Source organism: Electrophorus electricus, chromosome 6 (genome assembly GCF_041902795.1).
Source record: "Electrophorus electricus isolate QZ-2024a chromosome 6, ASM4190279v1, whole genome shotgun sequence".
Lineage (NCBI taxonomy): Eukaryota > Metazoa > Chordata > Actinopteri > Gymnotiformes > Gymnotidae > Electrophorus > Electrophorus electricus.
The window spans coordinates 5771972-5795434 of NC_137502.1; the positions used below are offsets into that span (position 1 = coordinate 5771972).

Sequence of the window (23463 nt, forward strand, 5' to 3'; positions counted from 1 at the left end):
CTCCTTTCTGGTCCACCAGCCTATAGGGTCAGGCTAAGATAAAATTGGTACTGTCACAGCAGCCATTAATTACAAAGAAGATTTAATAATTGAATAAGGATCATCTATCACAACATGTCCCCACAGGAAATCTCAGCCTCACAAAAGAGACGATACTGCAAAGCTGCACAGGAATCCAGAAAGATCCACCAGAAACCCAGATGGCTGAGGAGCACAGGATACAAGATAGCACAGTGAAAAAGGCCAGCAGTGAAAGAGGCATAAATGGGGACAAATAAAGTGAAAAAACAAATAAATGCCCTTTTGCTCTCTTTCTTTTTTTCCTGAAAGAGCAGGATGCATAGATACGCACTATTGTCACATGTTCAAACACAAGGGCTCTCTGTTGTGAGGTGGCTCTGGGTTTGGGCAAGCTGTCTTGTGGAAAAACAGCAGGGGGCAGTGTTGTATGTGGAATCAAGTCTAATTGACGCCCTTTCATTCACGGAGACAGAAAGGGTAATATTTAACATGGAAAATTCATTTTTCCATATTAAATATTAACAGGCCTCTGCCAGTTGGAAACACCTATTGTATGCATTAAAATACAATATTTTTTTCCCTTTTACATTTAAATTAATCTCATTTAAAGTGTAAAGCGGCCTTTGTTCTGTTCTGCTTCCCTTGTTTATGCATGTGCATGGATTTTGTCTTCCTACGCTAATCCCCATGACATCTCTATAGCAAACAATTTAATTAAGCAAAACTGACAGCACTGCAGGAATAAGACTGTACATTACAGTTGTTAATGCAGTGATGCACAGTCTCTCAGGGGAAGCCATCTGGCTGAAGGCTCTAGTGGGACACAAAGTATTTACTAAGAGGCACAATAACACTGTAAAAAGGCTAATTTATGCCACACTGTTAACATGTTATCGTATATGCCTGCAGTGTCCAGCCAGACGATGTACTGTGGAGGTTTACAGGTGATCCGCACTGGTTTGATCGGAAATGTTCCCAAAAAAAAAAAAGACTTCAAGAGGATGTGTCATGACACTTGGAAGACATCCATCTTCATATTTATTCTCATTATTATATTAGCAGAGCTACCCTGGGGACCTAAGCAATGTCAGCTCCCGGTGTCTGATAGACAAGATTGTCAGACCTGCTCCAGCGCCCCCTAGTGGGAGCCCCCAACGTCGGCGATGGCTCCTTAGGCGTGTCATCTTGCCTCTCCTCCATGACTCCCTCCATACTGCTCTTCTCACTGGGAAACCTTCCAGGACACAGGAGAGAAGGCAATCACACTGCTCATCAGCCATGGATGGTGAACGGGAGTCAGCTAATTCAGACGAAAAACCCCACCTGTCAGCAAGAAATCCCCCCCACGGCAAAGAGCGACAGCTTAGTGGAATGGTATAATGGTAGAGGCTTTAATTACTCACAGGCTTTTAATTAGCATGCTGGACAATGCATGCTGAAAGCTCAGAGGTATTGATAGGAAAGGTCACAGTGATATTAGGTGGCCATGCCAGTGGGCAGCTCAGCAGAGGCAGGGGGGAGCCATTAATCTTTACTGGTCGGTACGCTAGTCTCATGGAGAGCACTATTGATTTATTCGAAGCAGGACATGCCAGTAGCTGAAGAACAATTAAACACTATAAAAACTCTACTCTTCGAGGCCTGGAGCTGGCCCACTATTGACAGCTAAGATTTAACATGCTGTGCTCTTCATTGCTACTGTGAGCTTTGCAATTGTTGCATGCATGTGAGTGAAGTGTTATTCTCCCTGAACATAATGACATTATTTAGGTCATATACACAGTTTTACCAGTTGCTATGCCATTAAAACTAAAACCACATTTTGCATCCAAATTAGATGTAATGCTTGATAGTGACTGCAGACTGATAATCAATGAGCTTAGCTATCACTGAACACTCCCATCAGCAGAGAGAATGCTGCTCACTGGATCATTCTACCATAAATCACCAACAGCTTATTCAACATGACAGTTTATTCAATGTCTTCTCATAGCCTGTGAGAAATAAGACCAGTCAAAGGACTGCTCAGTGCAGCAGAGATGCAGCTGGAGCAGCAGATATGTAATGCCCCAGGATACTGTTCTAGTACTAGTACTGGTAGTTTGAGAAGAGATATATTTGCTTTTACATGCACTGGAGAGGGCGCATGAGCCCTGAGAATTGGCTGCTATTCTGAGAACGGACTGCTATACTGAGAACTGACTGTAACCAAACTTGAAGGAACACTTAAACAAATAAATAAAAAGGAATGTTCCAAAAAAGTAATGAATGTTGGTTTACAATGTTATGTGCAGCCAAGTATGTTCAAGGGCAAAATGAAGGTGCCAGGAAACGTATCCCGGGACACTTTTAAATGTACTGTACATTTAACAAAATTGTTTTTCTTCTTCAACTTCAAGGGCTCAAGAACACAAGAAAGGACATTCAACCGAAATACTTCATCAGAAAGTAAGCCTATGGTCCTCTAGGTTTAATAGCTAACCATGGTGCTGACACTCCAAGCCATCCACTCCGTATCAGTGGCTCAGCACTGTGAGCAGGGACAGATGAAGGCTCCACAGTACTCTACAGAGAAGGAATGGCAGGTCACTTAAGAAGAGTGGTGCCGGCCACTCTTGTTTAACAGAGGGGGAAAGAACAGCTTGCCTAAATGCCATCTTAATTGGACGCTATACTGGCAGCTGCTTCCATGCCGTCTGTCTCCCCTTCTCACTAGAGCACTAAGACTGTACCAGGCCTTAAGCCACTCACAGCACTGTCTGTGTTGCAAAACGTGCTGCACCATACTGTTAATAGCCAGCAAGTGAGGGACAGCTCTACTGCCATGCAAGATATGAGATTAAAAGTAACCATGAAATATGGCATAACCTAATGAATCTCCTTATAAGATTGGTGTGTGCATTTTACGGTGTGGATATCAGTTAACTTCTTTTCTGATGACTGCATCTCTTGGGAGTTATAGCTTCTGCCAGATCTATAAGGTATATGAGCTTAAGGTCAAACAAATGCAATACTTCAGAGTGCTAATGAGCCTAACAATGAATGAAAGCATACATGGGCCAGTGACCATTATCTCATTTGCATAGTGCTGTCTGGCAAGATGTACTAGGTTTCAATCACTAATAGCAATGTTAGCATTTCTTGGGTGAACTTGTCCTTCAAGTTTTAGTAAAATTAAGTGGCATGGGAAACTTTTACCAACATGCCCTACATTAAAAGGCCTAAAATAACAAACTTAAAGCAATAGGTTTACCAAGGTAATTGGTTATTTTTAATAATTTTTAAAAATGATTTGGATCTAAATCATGTTGTGGCAGATTTACGCTTAAGATTCATATTCCACGTGTTGGCGTCTATCAGGAATGGCATTACTATCCATGATAGCATGATAGCCTGTTTTTGTTTCGAACCAAGCGTTTAAAAGGATCTGCCCATTCGCAGTGCTGATGCCACTACCTGATGCTGTAGTGTTTCTGGTCCAGCAGGAAGGCCCAGCGGTAGGAGACAGGAAGAGGGCTGCAGTTGGTCATGGTGAGCTGCCGCTGGGCCTCGGTGCAGTTCAGCACGCAGCCAAAGTCCACAGCCTTGCTGGAGAAGTGCAGGTTGGGAAAGTGCACCTCGCCCCGCAGAGCCACGCTGTCCCGCTGTGGGTGCCCGCAGTAGCGAATCTCCAGCACTGCCTCAGTCACGCGGCTCTCCAGTTCTGGACGGTAGGAGGGGTCGAAGCGCACCCTCACCACCGTCTCGGCACCCACGCCCAGCACCAGACACTATACACACCAGCAAATTGGAGTGACAGCAAGATTGAGTAATGGTTCAATTACTCTAGAACATGGGTTCTCAATCCAGACATAAAAGACAGAAGATTAAACTGCTTGCGTATTGACAGTGGCATTCAGCTGATTTATAAATCAAGTATTTATAAAATAGGTCTGCATCTTATTGGTGGGTTCGGTTGATGCACCAACATACGAGAAAAAGTTTCAGATAAAATAATTTTTTTCTCAGTGTGTCTCTTTCAAGTAGCTATACCATTGTATAATTTAATGTTTTCCCTGCTCTGCCACAAGTGAAGTAACTTAATGAATTGAATTAGATGTAATGGAGGAATAAAAACACTAAACAGCCTAGTGCTTTAGTAGGCCGAGAACCTTGCAGTAGTTGAAACCTTTCTGGAGTTAGATGTAGCATCACTGGTGCTACATGGAGCCTCCTTAATAAATCACCAATAATTGGCTCAACCTGGTCCAAAAAGATCATCTAAACACATCTAAACTAAAAAACAGAAACTTTAATGTGATATAATTATGTCAATGCAGTATGGCTACTTGCTATTTTCATGGGTGCATTGATGAATTGCAGTGAAAGAGAAGGAATTTTAAAACCTATATTGAAAGCGATTGTGATGTTGATTTGTCTTTTTTCCAATAAGAGCATTTAAGTCTAAGGAGCTACTCAGGAGGCAAAAAACAGCTTTCCAAAGTTTTGATTCATGGTAACATTCCGAATCCCACAGCCATCACAAGGAGTCTTATTTTGAGTATACCTTTGTGATAGTGAATAAGTCATCTCCAGTGCATTCACAGAGCCCAAAGGGCTCTGGCACTGTCAGCTCCAGGGAAAGGGCCAGTGCAGAGACACTCTTCAGATGCAGACTCTGGTACTGAGGCACCAGGGACATGCCTGGAACCTGGAGTACACCAAGCTGAAGTGAGTGAACTGAACTCTACAACCACAAACAACTGCAAGGCAACTAAAGTGCACACAAAGTCTAGTCCAGAAATAAACATATGAGCATGGAGTTTTTGCGATTCTAAATTCCATTCTCTGATTCCAGCTGGTCATTGCTGTCATCTGTGATTCTAAACTACATTGAATTCATAAGGAGAGGCATCTAATACTTTGCAACCCCTGGATGGATGAATGCAGTAATATTTTACAGACATCTATTATTTCTGTAAGGTCAGTGCCCATTTCTAAATTTCAAGACTTCAGCCCCATCCACAATCACTGAGTTCCCTCCCTCATCCTCCTCTTCTCGTTGTCTTTAATTGCTTTAGTCCTGCAAGCCCTGCAATGAGCTGCCTGTAAATCTAGAAGTACAGGCTGTCAACATGCACAGAAATGGGTCCAAATCAGATAAAAGAATGCCACTGTGCCAAATTAGCAGTTTAGTTCTGAAGATGAACTGGCAAGGTACCATGAAAGTGGCTGTCAGAAGATAATGGAGATCTATGAAAATCAGTATGGCTAAAGCTCAGAATGCGGAAAGAACAGTTTGCGTGTGTGTGTGTGTGTGTGTGTGTGTGTGTGTGTGTGTGTGTGTGTGTATGTGTGTATATATGTGTGTGTGTGTGTGTGTGTGTGTGTGTGTGTGTGTATGTGTGTGTGTGTGTGTGTGTGTGTGCGTGTGCGTGTGTGTAAGAGAGAGAGAGAGATAATAAAAGTGATATAGTGCAGACAGAAAATCAGTTTCATTATGATGATGGTTCTCCCTGCACTGGATGTGCTTATTCCTCAGCTTTGTTAGAATGGAAGAGGACCAGGAATGTACCATATATACTACGGACACTAGTTCTAGGGCACATCATGACTGCTGTCCTAAAAATATTGTTACCTCATCAAACAAGCTGCAGCTTCTGCATAGCAAATTTGATCCACTAATTTAAACAAAGTAAAAGGAAGAAAACTGTTTTATCGAGACAAAATAATGCTGCAATCCACAGTGCCAGTATTTGGATCTGCTGTCTGTTTCTAGTTTATTAGACAATAATTCTACCCTGTGAATGAAGCCTTGTGAATGAATCTTTCAACAGTGAACTGATTGATATATTCATCCACTGATACCTAAAAGGATTTGGAGCAGCTTTGTAGACAAGCTGGACAGGAGCTGGACAGGATACACTACATCCAGTAATGGGCACTGTTTGCTCTAGAGAATCAAAGAAATGAATAATCCAGTATGGAGAAACTTTCTGAGAGAAGAGATAATTGCCACACTCCAAGCACACGGAACAGACCGACACCTCCCTGGTGTATGAAGCAGCCTTACCAGCATTAACATGAACATTTGATGAACAAAATCTTTCATCCACTGAAATGCAGCACGGTTCTTTTGACACATGACAGAAATGACATCTAGGAGCCCTTATGTAATAGTGGGCTCTGCCCAAATCTCGTGCTGATAACATTATGAAATGCCATAAGGAAGCAGGTTAACCTTATGTAGTGCTGGAGGACTTCACAGGATTATTCAGTCATTAAAATGCACACACACACAAACACATATATACAGGGAAAGAGAGACACACACATATACAGGTAAAGGCACATGCATACACACCTTTTCCACATAGAAGTTGAGCTGCTGGGAGGAGATCTCCAAGACCGGGGAAATGAACCGGCATGTGACATCCACAGTCATTATGCGTTCCTTCCCACTCTGGTGACCCACGATGGCATGACATACCAGCCTCTCTCTTACCACCTACACACACACAAACACACCTTTCATATTCCCAGCGTCAAGTCAGATATGCTCCCTTTTTCATAGTCTCATATCTTATCTTAAAACGATCTTTAAGCAGACTTGACAGCACTGCTCTGAAATACAGCCATGCTGTGTCAGCCCTGAGCTCCAGCGTGCTGAAGTACTCCCAGGCCCGCGCTATCCAGGGCTGTGAAGCCCTGGCATAGGCTGGTGCAGCCAGAGCTTATCTCTGCTCCTCACCTCCCCTCCTCTCCCTCGCCACAGGTAATCAATGGGGATCCAGGGCAGCGGTGCCCCTAGAGAAGTTTATACGTTGTTTGGCATGGCTCCACAGAGAAAAGATTAAGGGAGGATTCAAGCCCTTATCTCTGTGCTATTCAACCTTCAGCTGCCCGTATTGCTATCTGCAGCAGAGTAGTGCAGCACTTGCTCCATGCGCAAGTGAGATTATTACTCATTTTTTTGCATGAAGTATAGTAAGTCTGATATGCAATCACACTGACATGAGGTAAAGTCGACTTGCTAAATAAAAGTGCACGTTCCTAAAGTTGTTCAAATAATGGTGGGAGCATTTTGCATGCGAGCTTGCAATTAAATACTATACTGCTGCTATACCAACACAGAAGCCCCAATTAAGAATATTTAGAAGTAAATAACTGATACATACTTATTCAAAAGCCACTGCTGCTGCAATGTTAAACCAAGTCAGCCAGATGCCATGTACCCTATTTAGACATTGAAGTACAATTCATCCATGAATAACAAAGTGTTAGCTCCACCTTGGGTACATCACATGATCCCTCAAGCAGCATGTGGGCCGACTGCCCCGGTGCGAGCTCCAGCCGCATGGGCGTCAGCACAAAGATGGGGGCATCTTGAGGTGGCGGCGCCAGAGGGCCCTTCGCTTTGCCTTCCTTGGAGGCTCTGGACGGCAGCAGACCCCTGCGGCGGAACTGGGGATACCCCTCGGTAGCCCAGTAAAGCTGATGCAGGCGGCGGCCCCTGTTGCTCACTCTGAAGTGGTACTGGCAGGGGCCTGAGCTGCAGGGCAAATGTGGGGAGGTGTGTTCATTCAGTGCTTAAAAAGCAGGGAATGGCAGACTTTTATAAAAGGACTGAAACTATTTAGATCAGTCCATCTCAAATGCTCCAGACTGCATTTTATGATGTACCTAAAGTGGGCTCCGAGGTCCAGGCTAGGAGCGAAGGGTCGATCGGTGACAATGGTGGTGCCCTTTCCTGTGGCGGTCACAGCGACAGTGCAGGTGGGGCTGTCCTGGATGGCCAGCTGCAGTTTGTCCTGGAAAGGAAGTGTGTCGTCCAGGTTGGCCACCAAATGCAGCTCCAGCTGCCCGTGTGGGGGCACCTCTCCTTCTACAGGCTCCACACGCCACTGAGACTTGCTCCGAGCCTACAAACAAACCACCAATAATAACTCGCGCCAAAATCCAAAATAGCTCATACCTCAATCCACCAAACTACTGCATTTAAACTACTGCATAGCTACTTTTCAGTCCCACTCAGGACATACAACATATATAAAGGAGGCATGCAAAGAATGTATTATTAATTATTATTGATTACAACAAAGCTTTTAAATTATGATGGAATTTGTTTAATTTCCAACTAAAATTGCTTACCTTCTAAATATGAATAAATAAAAATTGTTTGTACTGGATGCAAACATGTGCTGTCCAGTTTTTAATGAAGGTTCTATCATTCACACTGGGCCATCTGAAAATAGTGATGATTTCCCCAACATTTCCATTCAACACACTCCCCAAGCAATCGCCACACACTAAGCAAATCTTATCTCTGCTTTGTAGTTTAATGAGGACCATCTACTTAATGAGCCTCCACAAAGCACTGTGCGTGTGCATGTGTGTGTGCGAATCTGTGTATCTGTGTGCATGTGTTCACTTCCCAAGGATTCCCTTCATCTATCGAGGCCAACAGTGGGGAGGATGAGGGGAGGAAGGTGGAGCGAGAGAGGTGGGCAAGTGCAGACTGGGAGATCTGCACTCATCTATGAGTCTCCGGAGAAAGGTAGGGGGGCTAACAGAGATAATAAGCATCGTGCTTGTGTTTTATCAGTTGTGGGAGGCCGGCTCTGGTTTAGCATTGATGTCGGAGTATTCACACAGAGGCCGACCTCATAAGCCAAATCCTTCACACTCTCAAAAAACCAAAGCCCTTTTTTTCTATAATAAGGAACTTGGCTAGAATGCTAACCAAGGAAACCCCTGCAGCTTTCACTCATCATTGTCTCTCTAAGCAGGGGCACGCGGCAGCGTCCTAACTCTCTCCAACTCCTCTCACAGGCAGCTTCAACTATTAGCTGAACAGCAGATTAAAATCAGTCCCCATAATGCACCACGCTGATTGATGTCTTTAGAATGAAGTTTTAATTGGGCTTTTCCGACCATGGGTAGAGTGTGGTGTGAGTGGGGTACTCTGATTAATGGTGTATGATTTATCTTCTTCAGCAGGGCTTGCTCTGCTCTTTGGGAACAGTCCGCTGCATTCATCACGTCCCACCTGCACCACTCCCAGTGTTCGTCCAAGCGTGGCTGAAAGAAGAGTGGTTGTGCGGGCTGAACACAGGGCCGAAGCGTCTCCACATCTCAGGTGCGCAATGCACCGTGCAGACGTGTGACGTGGAGGAAATGCAGAAGACACATCCCCAGACTGACATGTGCTGTTAGCTGGTCCCTGTGGTGGCGCGTGTGCATGCAAAGCGACTGGAGCCTGGTCACTGCTGCAGTGGTGTGGAACCACGGAGACGACCTCTGACTCCAGCACCCCTGCTCTGGCCATCTCACTCTCACCTTCACCTTCAACTCAGCCAAACTCCGAATATACTCCAAATGTGCCATTCAGGCCAAGCTTTATTTATCTCAGAGATATACTGTATGTAAATGTGTAGGAATAAACTGCAATACGACATACATATTCTGTATAAGTCTAGATTTGTTTGTGTAAATAAAACTATATAGCAATATCTTTTTGACTTTAATAACTCTATAAATGAGTTGTTTGGCAACAACGCTCACAATTCTCTGCTGTGCCTAAGCCAGCTTTCCACAAGCTGCTCTCAGAGGAACTACTCATTCTCCATGATCACACGGGCACCTGCCAAAGGCAGAGAGCAATCAGAGGGCATTCACACACACAGGCAGCATTTGTGTCCTGGGTTCCTGTTGAAAACCACTGACACTCTGCTCTAAGTAATGTTCCCACAGAAAGCTGTTTGATTTCATCTTTTTTCATTTACAGCCCAAAACTCTGCAACAAAAGGGCCTGCACCAGCAGCTGCAGAGACTGGGGACAGAGGAAAATTACAGGAGCACCATTCCCTGCAATGAAGTTGGCACTCAAGGAAGAAGGAGGGAGGGCTATTATTTTAGGGAGTCATCTTAGAGTCATAGATTATTCTCTCAGTCTTCATTTGAACAGAAAAAGAGAGAAAAAGAGAGATAGATGATCGATGTGGGCCTGGTTCGGGAATAGAGCCGTTTCCCTTTGAGAGAAGAATCTAAGTGAAGAACAAGCGGGCTGAAATTTCAATAATCAGATCAGGCTTGCATTAGCAAGGTTTAACACCATTGATTACTTTGAACTTCATCACTGTGGAGAGGTTTAAAATGGAAACCAAATGCCAAATGTCTCTGGAGTAAACATGCCCCCTTCCCAAACACCTTACACTGCTGCAGTGTGTAGGATCCCCATAACAGATGGATACATATACATAAAGAGCAAATTAATCTGCTTTTATAAAATTCTGCAATCATCTGGCACCCCATACAGCCTCATCCTGGCTGAAAGACCATGGTATTGAGTGCCTGTAATGTAATTCAGGAAAACTCACCATCGATTGAATCTGAATAATGCTTTGTAAAACCTCTTGCCCTGTCAACACCCAAGTCCTTGGGCTTAGAGGATAAGACAGGGTCAGAGTATTTTTTTCACTGCAATGACCGAAGATACTTACTGTTCAGGTTGCACAAACAAATTCAAAAACAATTTCAAAATAAATTCAGGCTTGTTGCTAAAATTATCTGAGTTCAGAAAGCACATAAAGCCCTCTTAAAAAAAAAAAAAAGACACTGAAAGAGAAATGGAGGGGAAATTAGGCCAATTAAATAAGATATGTGACTATGGGAATTAAACTGATTTTTAAGCAATATCCACAGGCCTTAGGGAACAGTCCAGAAGATGGGACTAAGCCACCGACAATAACACCAAATGACACTATTTTTCCCGCAAAGTTATGCAGATAAACAGACAATAAACAAATGGATAAAGAAGACCATTAAGACACTCTGGCTTGATAATGCCTACACATGCCTACACAGAGCAAACAATGAAGTCCAATCCACAATTCCTGCTAACAGAATCAGACTGGCAGTCAATTAACTACAAAGCCAACAAACCATTCAGCCAATTAGGGTATTAATTATACACTCAATTAGACTAGAATTTAATTAAGAGTATAGTGTAATGAGCAGGGGGAAATCTGGTGTGGTTACACCTAGCATGTGAGATGTGGATGTTGTACTAAAATGTGTCCTACTACAGAGTGAAGGTGCACATGTTACTCTCTGTCATTTTCTGACCCTAACCGCAGGAGACCCACCATGTGAGCCACAAAGCGGGCCGGAATGGGGGAGCTGTTGGACAGCTGCAGCATCCTCGGGACATCGCTAAGCACAGGGATGGTGCCAAAGTGCAGCTCAGTGGCCGACAGGGAGATGGCAGGACCCTGGCCTATGCAGGACAGGTGCAGCACCTGCGGGAGACACAGAGAGACTGGAGGAGCATACATCATGCTAACTGCTAAAAATCTTAGGCTCAAAATTTTGCATTTGAATGGGACCCACGAATATGCATATGAATGTTTAAGAGCTGATTCACTGGCTAATTAAGGAAAGAAACGTGTAGAAACATGTAGTCAAATGTCTTCTCTTTCACAGGTGCTCACCAGTGGAGGACCTTGTTGGCCCAGAATGGCAATAAGGGCCGTGAGGTGCTGTGGGCCCACTGTCTTGGCCTGGAGAACCAGAGGGATCTGCTCTGTACTACACGGCTGGATCACACCTCTGGGATGAGCACTGGAGAACAGCAGAGATGGGTTCTCCTCATATTCCTAAAAAGAGACACCAGACATACACATACACTTACACCAATATGGACCATAAATCTCTGTACAGTGGGACACACTCAAAGTAAGAGATCTGTTTGATTGGACAATAGTGGGGAATACGTTTAGCCTTAAACTCTGAATGAGGTTCTTAAAATTTTCTTAGGAGTTGTTGAGTCTTTAATACAGATAATGGATCCTCATAAATTTAACCTGGGCCAGAAGGCCATAGCATGCAGGGAGGCCTGTGTCATTGATCAGCTTGATGGACTGCTGATATGGGTGTCCCAGGAAGCAGTACTGGAACTGAAGCTCAGGGCTGTCCAGGTGCACTTCAGGAACAACACATCTGCAAAGACAGTCGGAAGCAAAGGCATACACTTCATGTACACAGAGGAGGTACAGGCAGGCTTTTTGCCTGTTGTTGTGGACACCCTACCTGGCCTTGATTGGAAGTGCCAAGACCTCTTCCCCCACTCCATGCACATCTACCACCAGAGCCAGACTGTACTGCTGCACAGTGTTGGAGCACAGGGTCACCTACAGCAGACACACACACACACACACACAAACACTCTCAACATTCGACATTACCCTTCTCACTACCAGCATCATCCCAAGGAAAAAATTAAGCAGTAACTTAATCCATGGGATGAAACAATATTAAAACTAATACCATATATAGATACACATATGGAATATTTAAATAAAAAAAACAGTAAGGCTGCCTGGATATAATGTTTCTTATGTACATTTGTGCTGATAACACAGCTGCTCTGTAGCATTTATTGCACTACGGTGCAGGCATGACAAGAGAGACCTATCATGGAATTCAGAGGCTGTGTGCACTAAAAGTGCAGCTTAGAGCTCTTCGGCTGCCACAGCCTCTTCCGTTTGGTGCTGGCTGCCAGGGCGGTGCCACTGAGGCCCATCTGCCTCTTCAGAGCCCCCACACAGACCTCTGCATCAACAGGCCTCATTAGAGCAAGCGTAAGCAAGAGGCCTGTCACGGAGTGAGACCGCCACGCCCTGCATACCTTCAAGAGAAGCTCTGAGAGGCCCGCGGACAGGAGGACAGATCCAGCTGATTGCTCCTTTCAAGAGTATGACAGCCAGCCGTGATGGGAAACGAGCACCAGCAGACAGGCACTCGCAGTACCGGACAGCCAGTGACAGAAGCAAGGTGAGATAATCGAAGTTTGACAGGGCTGAGGGAGAGGTAGGCACCTCTGTCTGAGTTCCTTTCATTCTCCTGTTCTGTGTTTTTCATTTCGTCTCTTAAGCAGGCATTTTAAAGCATCTGAGCTGTCTTAAAATGATTAGGGATTAAAAGATTAAAAGTCTGTCCTGCACTGAAGGGATTTCAAATTATGAGCCATACCCTGTCATGGAATTTCCCAAACGAAAGAGTTTATTCTTTTTTGGGAGAGTGCATTGTTGTTGCAAAGGGCAAGCAAGACAGTCTGGTCCAACTAGTTTAAACTTTGCATAGTGAAATCAATTCAAATCTGTTTTGAATATGTGGTGGGAAAATAAAGTCGAGGTAGGTAAGTTGTATAAAACAAAGAGCCCTGCCTTGATGTCCATTTGGCCCTGAGCCCGGATGCTGCCTGAAGTGGGTGTCACTCTGAATTCTTGAGGCCTCTCCGATACCCTGTCCACTGCTGTCCACTCATTCCTGTCCAGCTGTGAGATCTGCTCTGTGGTAGTTATACTGTCCGCCCCGTTCCCATCGGCAGGAATCCGCAGGTCAAAGCTCATGGACACCAGTGAGGTATTGCTAAGACTGCAGGTTAGTGTGTAAGGAAAGCCTGTGGGGTCAATGGGGAGAGAGGGAGCAAACAGAAATTGGGGAGAAAATAATCAAGACTACTATGAAATTGGCAGAAAACAGGACAGAGATACTGGGGTTACTGCTGAATGGAAAGGCATTGATCATTATGATTAATGAAGTGCAAAGCACAAGTTCATTTACCGAAGGACACCTCGCCAAAGTTGAGCTCCAGCACGCTGAAATGAAACGTTGGGCCCATTACACACCCCCTGCCACAGAGAAAAGGACAGAGAGCTTCCCATTAAAACACAGCCCAGCGAGATGGGAAGGTCACTGGACATGCGGCATGAAACAAGTAATTAACTGAAAGTACCAAAGCCCTGCTGAGGAATAAAGCGTTTGACAGAGCTAGAAGGAAGAGAGAGAAGTTGGGAGGGAAAGAAAAACAGAATCAATCTATTTTGTGTGTGACAACAAAGTGTACCGCTCCTGTAGTCTTTACTTTTGGCCAGTTGAATCCACCTCATTTAGAAAGAGATGCCAAAACCTCACACTCACTCATTAGATTAAAGGTGCAACCCTTATGGATTCATTCGATCTGCATAGCGAACGGTGCAAAATTAGACAATGAAAGTGACTGTGGGGCAGACGCCAAGGCAGTGATAAACAGGTCCATGAAACATCCATAATGGCAAAAACAACTGTAACTCCTTGAGATACAGAGGTCTAAAAGAATAGGTATTCATTAGCAAAATGGGTTTGCTGGGGGTAAAACAAAGACAGTTACCTGAAGGTGAGCTTAAGAGGCTGGGGGTTCCCCACGACAGTGAAGCGAAACTCCTCAAAGAAGGTGCCCAGCTTGTCGGATGAGAAGCGGACCTCTAGAGCATGGCAGGCCCCAGGCGGCACCATGCCCTCAGTAGGACTAAAGGAAAAGCACAGACCCATAGCTGTACTGGGAGGCTCCAGCCTGTATGGGCCATCTATTAGCCCTTTGTTGCTCACAAGAACCTGGGACAAAGGTAAGAGCAGATAAACACACAGAATCAGTGTCACGCTTGGTCCAGAAGGCCAGATCAGATGTGAATCTAAGCATGTTCTCTGACGTGTAACTGACTGGCCCAATACATGGATGGATACGCAGATCAGTTACAGCACAGCCATACTAATCTTACACATAGTTAATATCTGCAAGGCAAGTTCTCAGGCAAAATCAAATTCACTTAGCCTAAGTCCTTTACAATTATTTTAATGCAATCTCAAATACCATGGTCTGGGAAAGATATATCGTTTAAATAATTCAACTCCAAGGGTATTTGACCTGTGCCAAAAATCTGTCTTTACCGAGACCAGTATCGAAGTGGGTTTTTAATTATTAATCAGCTGTTGAATTCATGCTAAACTAATGCAAACATCATTGCTAACAGACAGAATCAGTTTGACACGAGTCTCGCTGTCTTTACTGGTAAATGTACTGGTAAAAGTCAGTGTATTACTGTCTTCTCCTGCACAGCTGTGTGCTAGGCTCAGGGAAGTGACCTGCGTGAGGGCAATGCTAAGAGTCCTGGATTGTAATAGGACAGAGGGACAGGCAGAAGGCTTTTTTAATAGAGTAGATCATTTGTGAAACAGTATATTTAATTGTTATACTTTATGATTAAGGTTGAGCTTCATTATATTTTTATTGCCATTTTAGACAAAAGCTAATGGCTCTTACCTCATAACTGTGTTTGGAGCCAATGAACACGTTCCCAACATCTAGCAGATCAAAGTTAAACTGCAGCTTGGGCCCCATGCCTTCTGCCTTTATACGCAGTGGTAACCGTGACTCTCGGCCTGCAGAAGGAGAATAAGTAAGCACAGGACTGGTTAAATACAAGGCAAATGAGAAAGGACATCTTTTAACACCAATATCAATATCATTAAAATGATATCCCATTTTATTAAAAGCGGAGTACCACGTTTACTTGATGAGGTCAGTGCATGATTTTCAACTAACTAAATTCACACACAGAAAAGAGGTATCGTGAAGCACACTCTAGTAATCAACACCGGTTTTGGTCATGTATGCAGAGTATACTGGCACAGGGGTTGTGATTTTTGTGCTACTAACCATGTTTATAGTCTTTGACCTTTTCTAGGTCCTTAAAACGTGTGCTCTTATGAGGCAGATGGTCTTCAGTACACCCATGCAAATCAGTCAATCAGTCCATACATAAAGTGCAGACATTTTGTCCATACTTGTTTCACTGCTAAAAAGCTTGTCATATAGGTAATGAACTAAAACAATCATTCAGTGGTCATTAGGCCGTCCAGTACCTGTGACATCACAGTACACAGTGTGCTGGTAGAGTCTGGCTTCTTGGGGTTTGAAGATGATATTTATTTCCGCTGTCCGGTTCGGCCAGATATCCCCTTCCTGCAAACAATACAGACCCTGTCAAGTGGATCGCACTTCTTTTCTGATCCACTCCATCAGAAAAAGGCAGAAACTATGGCCTAGACATCGCAGTTTTCTCAGTTTGTTGGATTTGTTGGCATGGTGCCATGTAAACACAACAGTACTAATAAACGTACAAGTGAAGAAAAATGTACAGTGACAGATTTTCACAACATATAAGGGGAGCATAGAATATTATTGGCATATTTTTTTCAATGTTAATTATCTCACATAAAGGCAATGTCCTATACAGAGACTTCAAATATGCCCAGTGTTCTGTACAGTGTGCTTAGTGAGAATTTTGGCTATATCAGTCATTGAATGACAACGTGTACAGAATACACCAGTGTAGGAAATTATAATATTCATAATTTATAACACAAAGTTGCTGACTACTTTCACACACAAAACAAACAAACAAACACGCACACAACCACCTCCGCACACACACACACAAACACCCACACATACCAATTGCTCACTAGCCAGCAGGCAATAGTAATGGAGAAGTCAACAGTACTCCAGTAACTCACTGTCCACCATGACACTGCAGAACTCAAAGAGAGCAGAAACACTTCTGCTGACCCAGCAGGCAGAGGGGAGGGGTTTTCAAACCCTAGCAGAGGCTGTATTGGTATGCCATTCATTTTCACTGTGTCGCTTTCTCTTTCCCTTGTTGAAAAAAATGCATGTCAAAGTGGTGCTCAGGGCAAAATCACCCCGCCCCCCTCCCTTTGCCCTGTGGGCGTGTGGGGCTTGCCTCGCAGGTTGAGCGGACATGGGTGTTTCGAATAGAGCAATACGATTGGATGAGAGAGTGTAGCTGGACCTCTGGAGGGCCTCTCTCTACCCATCAGTCACAGTGGCAGGTAAGACAAGGTTAAAAGTCTGATTCAAGGCTGTGACTCAGCACTCTGGACCTGCGAGGATGAGACACAGCTTCTTCTTTTTTTTTTACAGCAGCACTAGGAACAACGCTCAGACTTTCTACTGAAGGGGAGCAGAAGAGCTACTGCTACAGTGTCCAGGGTGTAAGTGTTAAGGGCATGAAAAAACCAGTGGAGCACACGGCTCATCAAAGCACTGAACTGGTATCCTGTGGAGCAAAATAAGCCTTAGATCTGTCTCTGTCACCCAAAACACAGGCCCTGGATGGATGCGAAATTGAGAAGACAGGTACAGGTCCAAGATAGCTGCACACAAATCCAAACACTTTCAACCGCATTTGCAACCACACACAATTCTAGATGCAGAACAGTATGATAATTCTATTATAGATATATATTGTAGGTCTGTAGGTCGGTGCATGGTTTTGCAGAATGTGATGGAAATGTCCCCATTCATAATTACACAGTACTGATCCACATACAGGAGCCTCCTGGCTCATTAGTGAAAGCTTGTAAGCTGTTGTGTTGTGTTGTGCTGTATTGTGCTGTGCTGTGATTTGCTATGTTATGCTTTGTTGTCTTGTGCTGTGCTGTGCTGTGCCATACTTTGCTGTGTTGTGTGTTTGGTTTACACCATATGTTATAGCATATGTTGCACCATACATAGACATGCTAGGATTCAGATTTAATTGGGTACTGCGTACTACCGCATGGGAGATGAAGTGAGAAGATGACAATCTTGACAGCATAGTAATCATCCCAAAAACTTATCAGAGTATCTGTTTTTATACATCATATAGTGTCAGTGTGTGTTTATACATTATTTGTGTTTGTGACATTGTGCAACAACATTTTTCTGCTCACCATGAGGAAAATTAACCATACGACAGTGTAAAACTCTCAGGAAAAGTGTGTGTGTAACACAGAGAGAGAGAGCGAGAGAGAGAGAGACCTGGGGCTCTAGAATGATGTGCTTGTCATTGAAAAGCAGTGGCTCCCGACGGAGCTGTCTGCGTCGGTGCTGGAATGTGCGTGAGAGCAGGGAGAGGCGGTCACGCATATTGGGGTCTGCTCCACACTCGATCAGAAACTGCTCCATCTCATCTGCCTCCTCCTGTTGTAGCTCCATACAGAACCTGGGGAAGTGGAGCAGACAAAGAGAGAAGGGTGAACTGCAGGTTTGTCAGTGTTTTCTTAATGTAAGCAGCTAAAACTCAACGAGATGATAGGGTCACTCTTACGTGTTCAGAGAAAGACTGAGAGCACAAAAGTTGGGGGTGGGAGTCAGACTGAAACATGGAATCCACAATGCTATGGTGTAGTATAGTGCAGGATGGCTCAAAATGAAATAATCCAATTGTTCATTACATTCTGTTGAACTGTCAGGTCGGAAACTCCAGAATGCAGCACGTGACACTGCTCTGGGACTCAAAAGTCTTAAAGCTAACCGTGCTTTAGCCACACTAATCGGACCTTAGCCTGTGCTGCTCCTCTTCCTCCTGGGTGGCAAAGCTCTTCCACTGATAATGCACTATGGAGTCACTCCTGTTCAGGATGGCCACTGTGCGCTCACTGGCCATGGTGATGTACGTTTTTTCCAGCAGCACCGAGTTCCTGTCCAGCCTCACGTTGACGTCACTAGAGGCTCCGTACAGACTGACGTAGACGTCTTCACCTGAGACAGGAGAAAATTTGATCATACACATGGTCCGCAATTAATCACACCTCTTTGTTTTCCCACACTGAGCACAACAAATGAACAAAAGAAACAGGCAGGGGCCACTGGAGCAACAAGCCCTTTTTACACCAGAAACAGTGCAGCAAGCATGCCAAGTCCCAGCTAACTCACAACACTTGTTATTTCACAGAGGATGCGACTCACTGCAGTAGTCCCCATGTATAGGGATCTCTGGAAAACTATTCCCACAGTGGCAACAGGAATGGGGATGAGTGTTATGGTATCCTACTGCTGCGGGAATGATAATTAAATATCTCTTAACAACTTGGTCATAGTAACTGCATTTTTTTAAAACATGGCTTTATCATAGTTTTCCTAGTTTCCTAGTTCCTAGTCCTTTGAAAAGTTAAAATACTGATGAACAGTAAAAAAGAAAAGTTACTCTAGTGTAGAGCTTTGTTGAGATTTGCTGATGAATAGAAATATAGCCAAGGCTAGCTATTTTCTGTTCTGATTATGTTTTAGGTAGAAACACCTGGTTTGCCATGTGTGGCGAGCAGCAAAATAGACACAAAGCATTTTTTTTCGCTTGCCGTGAACATTAATGGTGATGCTGCGTGCCGCACGTGGCTGTTGTAAAAGCTTACTTTGATTAAGATAGTAGGGAACTGCTCACAACCTGCCACAGTGCAGCATGTCAGCACCCGCAGGAAAATGGCCTTTAGATTTGATGAGTAGGATTAAGGTGAATTTGGTGCATTGCATTTGTATTCATCAGACTTTGCTTATGCAAAGCCTAAATGAAACACTCTGAACTGATAAAAAGATGGCGCTTTGAACAATCGGTGGTTTGAATTTTTTTAATGGCACTGTTGAACTGCTCTCAGTTTGGCACTTGGAGCCATTCAAGCAAATGAGCTCTCCAGGGGCATGAGGTCACTTGATCCACAGCCGCAACTGACAACACGAAAAGTGGAATTTAAAATGAGGCCAGCAGGGTATGTAAATTCTACATGCATTTTGACTTTTTTTGTGATTTTGGATACATTCAAAGCAGCAGCCTTATGCTTGGGCAGATATAATAGCAATAGCAAAGTAATGACAACTGAAAATGCAGATGTGCCCCTCCCCACACACAAATGGGAAATACATATTCAAATTGAAATGTAGGCTAGGTATAATTTTCTTTGCACTGATATACAACAGACAAAAAGAAATGTATCTGAAGGAGTAAAAAAAGTTTTTTTCTTTCTTGTCCCCAACAAGACATAATCTATGCATGGTATGATTCATTTTTCATATGTTTCAAGGCCAGATGAACTCAATCCATCAACAGAAGCCAAGAGTGCATCACAGCCAGCTCTCAGGCGACTGACAAACATATCAACACACAAACTCACATACTGACACACACGCACGCACACACACACACACACACACACACACACACACACACACAAAAAAAAACAAAAAAAACACGCAATCAAAAGAGAGAGGGAGTGTGTGTGTGTGTGTGTGTGTGTCTGTATGTGTGTGTGTGGCAGTGGGGACAGAGACCCAATTCCTCTGACAACCCTCCCAGGTTCAGGAAAACAAATTTACAACCAACCCACAAGTAATAACATCACCATCCAAATGGCATGAGAGATGAATATGGAGATGGGTGATAGATTGATTGTTGATAGCTAGAAAACAGGATCGTCAGCCACTTCACACGCATGACATGATTTTAAAAAATAAAATTGTATCAATATTTTTTCACGAACCAGTGGATTCTGCATTTAACATCACGTTTACACCGCATCACATGGACAAATGATGTTGTAACATCATGGATGGACGGAGTTCTTGCCCGGAGGGATGTTTTTATGCTGGGAACACTACTGCACTCTGCAGGATGAATTGCCAGTGCATCTCATTTGCTGATTTGTGCATGACTGCATGTGCTCTCAGTTAGCACATTGCATAAGACACAGACATGAACTGACTGTTCACACAAGTACCTTATTGCATGTACTGTGCGGGGAATACATTTATTTTTCTCAACACAGGCATCTCTCTCCTGACTCTATTCTATAGAGGCACTGACACAAACAAGAAGTTCGCCAGAGACTGGGGAGATGGTCGTTTGACCCCCACTGGGGATCGTGTGGTATCAGGTGCAATGCAACCCTAACACCACAGGATTCAGAATGACTGGCTATCAACATGCACACAGAGAGTGCACTGCTGTTTATTTCAAAGAGTGAACACACTGAGTCTGAAATCTAAAATTCAACAGGAAAAACATTCCTTAATGGTCTTTTTTGTGTGGAGTTCAAGGCTTAAAATAAACTCTCCAAAAGTGCTTCCTTGCCATATACCTCTCCCTCTCTGGCACCAGTCTAAGACAGTAGAGAGTGAGTGGAATACAACCAGATGATTGCTGGCAGCCCAGGCAGTAAGCACTGGAATAGCGACTGGCGCAGTTATATAAAGATGTCCCCCAGGAGCTGGGGGTACCACTGCTGGTTAATGCACACTTTAGCAGAGCGTATACAATGGAAGCTGGCACATCTGATATGGCTCAAGGAGAAATGATAGCAGTGATGTACAACTTAAATGCTGTAAGATGCATTGAAAATGAATGGGGGAGAGGAGAGAGAGAGAGAACAAGGAAAATACAATGAAATTATCAATGTTATCACAGAGCTGACACAGCGCCCCCTTCCCAACTAAACCATAAACATTTACAAACAAGCACAAAAACGCAATCTTTGTAACCTGTACTTCTGTAAGTGGGTCAAGAGGAAGAGATGGTGTCTTTGATAGGCTAAACTGCATCTGTGCTCTTGTGGTCTTGTGAAACGAGGGTGGGGGCTGGACTACATCAGAGAAGACTCTCTGTGCTGCAGTGTTTTTATGTGTGTGTGTGTGTGTGTGTGTGTGTGTGTGTGTGTGTGTGTGTGTTTCTTCATCGGCTCATGTAAAATGCGCTCTAAAAAGACTTTGCTCTGTGTACTAGGCTGTTAGAGCCAAAGCAGGGCTACATGCAAATCCATGAAGGAATTGTTTCCTCTTTCTGCAAATAAGAACCACGGCAGTCCAAAATCAGCCATATAAAATCAAGCCCAGCAGACCTTTTCGTATAAGTATTACAAACATTTTTGGACCCTCCAATGTATAAAATTTACAAAGAGGTGATTTAAGATTAGTACTTACACTCTGAGATGATTAATTTATGCTTATCTGACATTAGCACAGTGCACTTTATGGATTATAACTGGTGAAAATGACTGGGAACCAGATCTGACTCCAGCAGGTGCATTTCTGCCCCGCACCATTTCAGCCATGTTCCAGCAATCAGCCGGCAAGGGTAAAAAAGATGCAGAGTGCAGATAAACTTGAAGGCGAACCGCCTAAGACAAACAAATGAACGAATCTGCGTTAGGAAATGAGAACCTAAGAATATACCACTCACTTCACTATTAGCATAGATTATCATGCATTGCTGCAGATAAAAACAAATATGGAGCAGTCTGAAGGATTCGTGTTTAGAGCAGCACAGCACTCGCGTTTGGTATGAAGTCTTGGTTCTTGGGTATGTGGTAGTGATTAACCCTGTACATTTTCATGGCATGTTTTACATACATTGCTCACCAGTCAATGAAGCAGCCACAGAGTGAGAAAGTGAAAATTACAGTGGGAACGTTAATCGCTCCATCACCCCCTGTTTTTGTATTAATGTACGAAAGCACATGAATTAATACAATTTTGATTTGTGACTGCATGGCAGTTCTCTTCCCCAGCCATATCCATGCGACCGAGACGCTGATGGTTTCCTCAGGACACTCTTCCCTGGGTGCCAGCACGTAATGAGATTTTGCTTTAGTGTGAACAGCATTAATGGAAGACGAGCCAGCATAACACACCATGCCTTCATTTGTAACAGAAAAAAAACAAGCGCAAAGAGATATACACGTTACATCGCATAAAGGAAACAATTTGTCATAGCAAAGTTAGATAATATCACTGTGTCTAAATATAGAATCCATGCTAGAGAAAGGCATTACACTGTTGTGGAGGACAGTGATTGTTGGGGGCGGGGCTTCTAAGAAGCAGAAATGTCCCTTGAGAAGCCTGTAGAAATAGCTTTCACTGTAAGGGGACGAGGCATGCTTCGTGTCCGCTGGCAAGGGGGGTCCCCCAGTAGCCGCCGGTGCTGTCGCTCATTGGCCTATTCTGCTCCGCATGCATATTTCACCATTAATAGGCAAGCGCTGAGCAGACAGATGATACCAAGCAAAAAAGAAAGAAAGAAATAAGACCAGCTAAGAGACGGAGAATGGGGGGGATTTAATCAGAGCCAGCTATTAGTAATTAGGCAAACTCAGCTTCCAGCAGGGCGACACAGGTTTCAATAATCCTATTTAAGCTAACTGCACAGTTGTTAAGATGACGGGGTCCAAACTATGCAATAAATGCACAATCCTCAGCTATGCAAATTAGCTGCTCATACTACATACTACTGCCAGTGAATTTCATGGGTAATTTTTAGATGCAGCTGAAGCTCAGTGCATCAGCTCTAGTTTATAATATTTTATGATTAATAGTTTATATATGCTTATCCAGAGTGATAAAATCCACGACCTTGGCTGCTACCATGACCTTTCTCTACCTGCTCTACCAAGTTAGCTACAGGACTACAAAACCCACCTACTAGAGCTTTAAGACTTTAGTGTCAACTTTTTATCTTTATTTAGAGCTGTTAAAAGTCATATAAAAGAATGCTACTTTCATCCATTTCCTCTTAGAGAAGCTGGTCACAGGCCAGCCACTTCTGTTGAACTACAAAGGACTGTACAGTTAAGTCAGGTAATGAGGCAGGAGTAGACGGCAGATATTGGCTGTCTGTGGCATGAGGACAGAGCTGGTCTAGGGCCAGTAGGACTGCTGTTGGAGAGGGTGGCACGGGAGCAGCTTTCTGCCAGACCCCGTGTTCCAAAACCCAAAAGGAGTCTCAAGAGCTGCTCAAGAGCAGCTTAAACATGAAA

General features: G+C 43.8%; 1 protein-coding gene across 14 annotated transcripts in view; it reads right to left on the bottom strand.

The window, feature by feature from the left end:
- hydin (HYDIN axonemal central pair apparatus protein) overlaps window positions 1-23463 on the bottom strand; it is a 65028-nt gene that overhangs the window by 33383 nt on the left and 8182 nt on the right. For 11 of the 14 annotated variants that reach the window (XR_014124093.1, XR_014124094.1, XM_081715672.1 and 8 more), the window contains exons 8-24: window positions 18226-18427; window positions 17705-17888; window positions 15745-15844; window positions 15143-15261; window positions 14213-14436; window positions 13627-13694; window positions 13227-13462; window positions 12091-12191; window positions 11865-12000; window positions 11493-11657; window positions 11148-11300; window positions 7684-7922; window positions 7291-7552; window positions 6365-6508; window positions 4568-4711; window positions 3478-3791; window positions 1145-1255 (exon numbers count right to left, since the gene is read on the bottom strand). Coding sequence is in view for 12 of the 14 variants with exons in the window: in XM_081715672.1 (XP_081571798.1) it covers window positions 1145-1255; window positions 3478-3791; window positions 4568-4711; window positions 6365-6508; window positions 7291-7552; window positions 7684-7922; window positions 11148-11300; window positions 11493-11657; window positions 11865-12000; window positions 12091-12191; window positions 13227-13462; window positions 13627-13694; window positions 14213-14436; window positions 15143-15261; window positions 15745-15844; window positions 17705-17888; window positions 18226-18427 (2902 nt within the window). In the remaining 2 variants the exon portion in view is untranslated. Of the gene's footprint in view, window positions 1-1144; window positions 1256-3477; window positions 3792-4567; window positions 4712-6364; window positions 6509-7290; window positions 7553-7683; window positions 7923-11147; window positions 11301-11492; window positions 11658-11864; window positions 12001-12090; window positions 12192-13226; window positions 13463-13626; window positions 13695-14212; window positions 14437-15142; window positions 15262-15538; window positions 15640-15744; window positions 15845-17704; window positions 17889-17993; window positions 18101-18225; window positions 18428-23463 lie in introns of those variants that run through there. The other 3 variants (XM_081715678.1, XM_081715675.1, XM_081715679.1) reach the window with 3 other exon arrangements.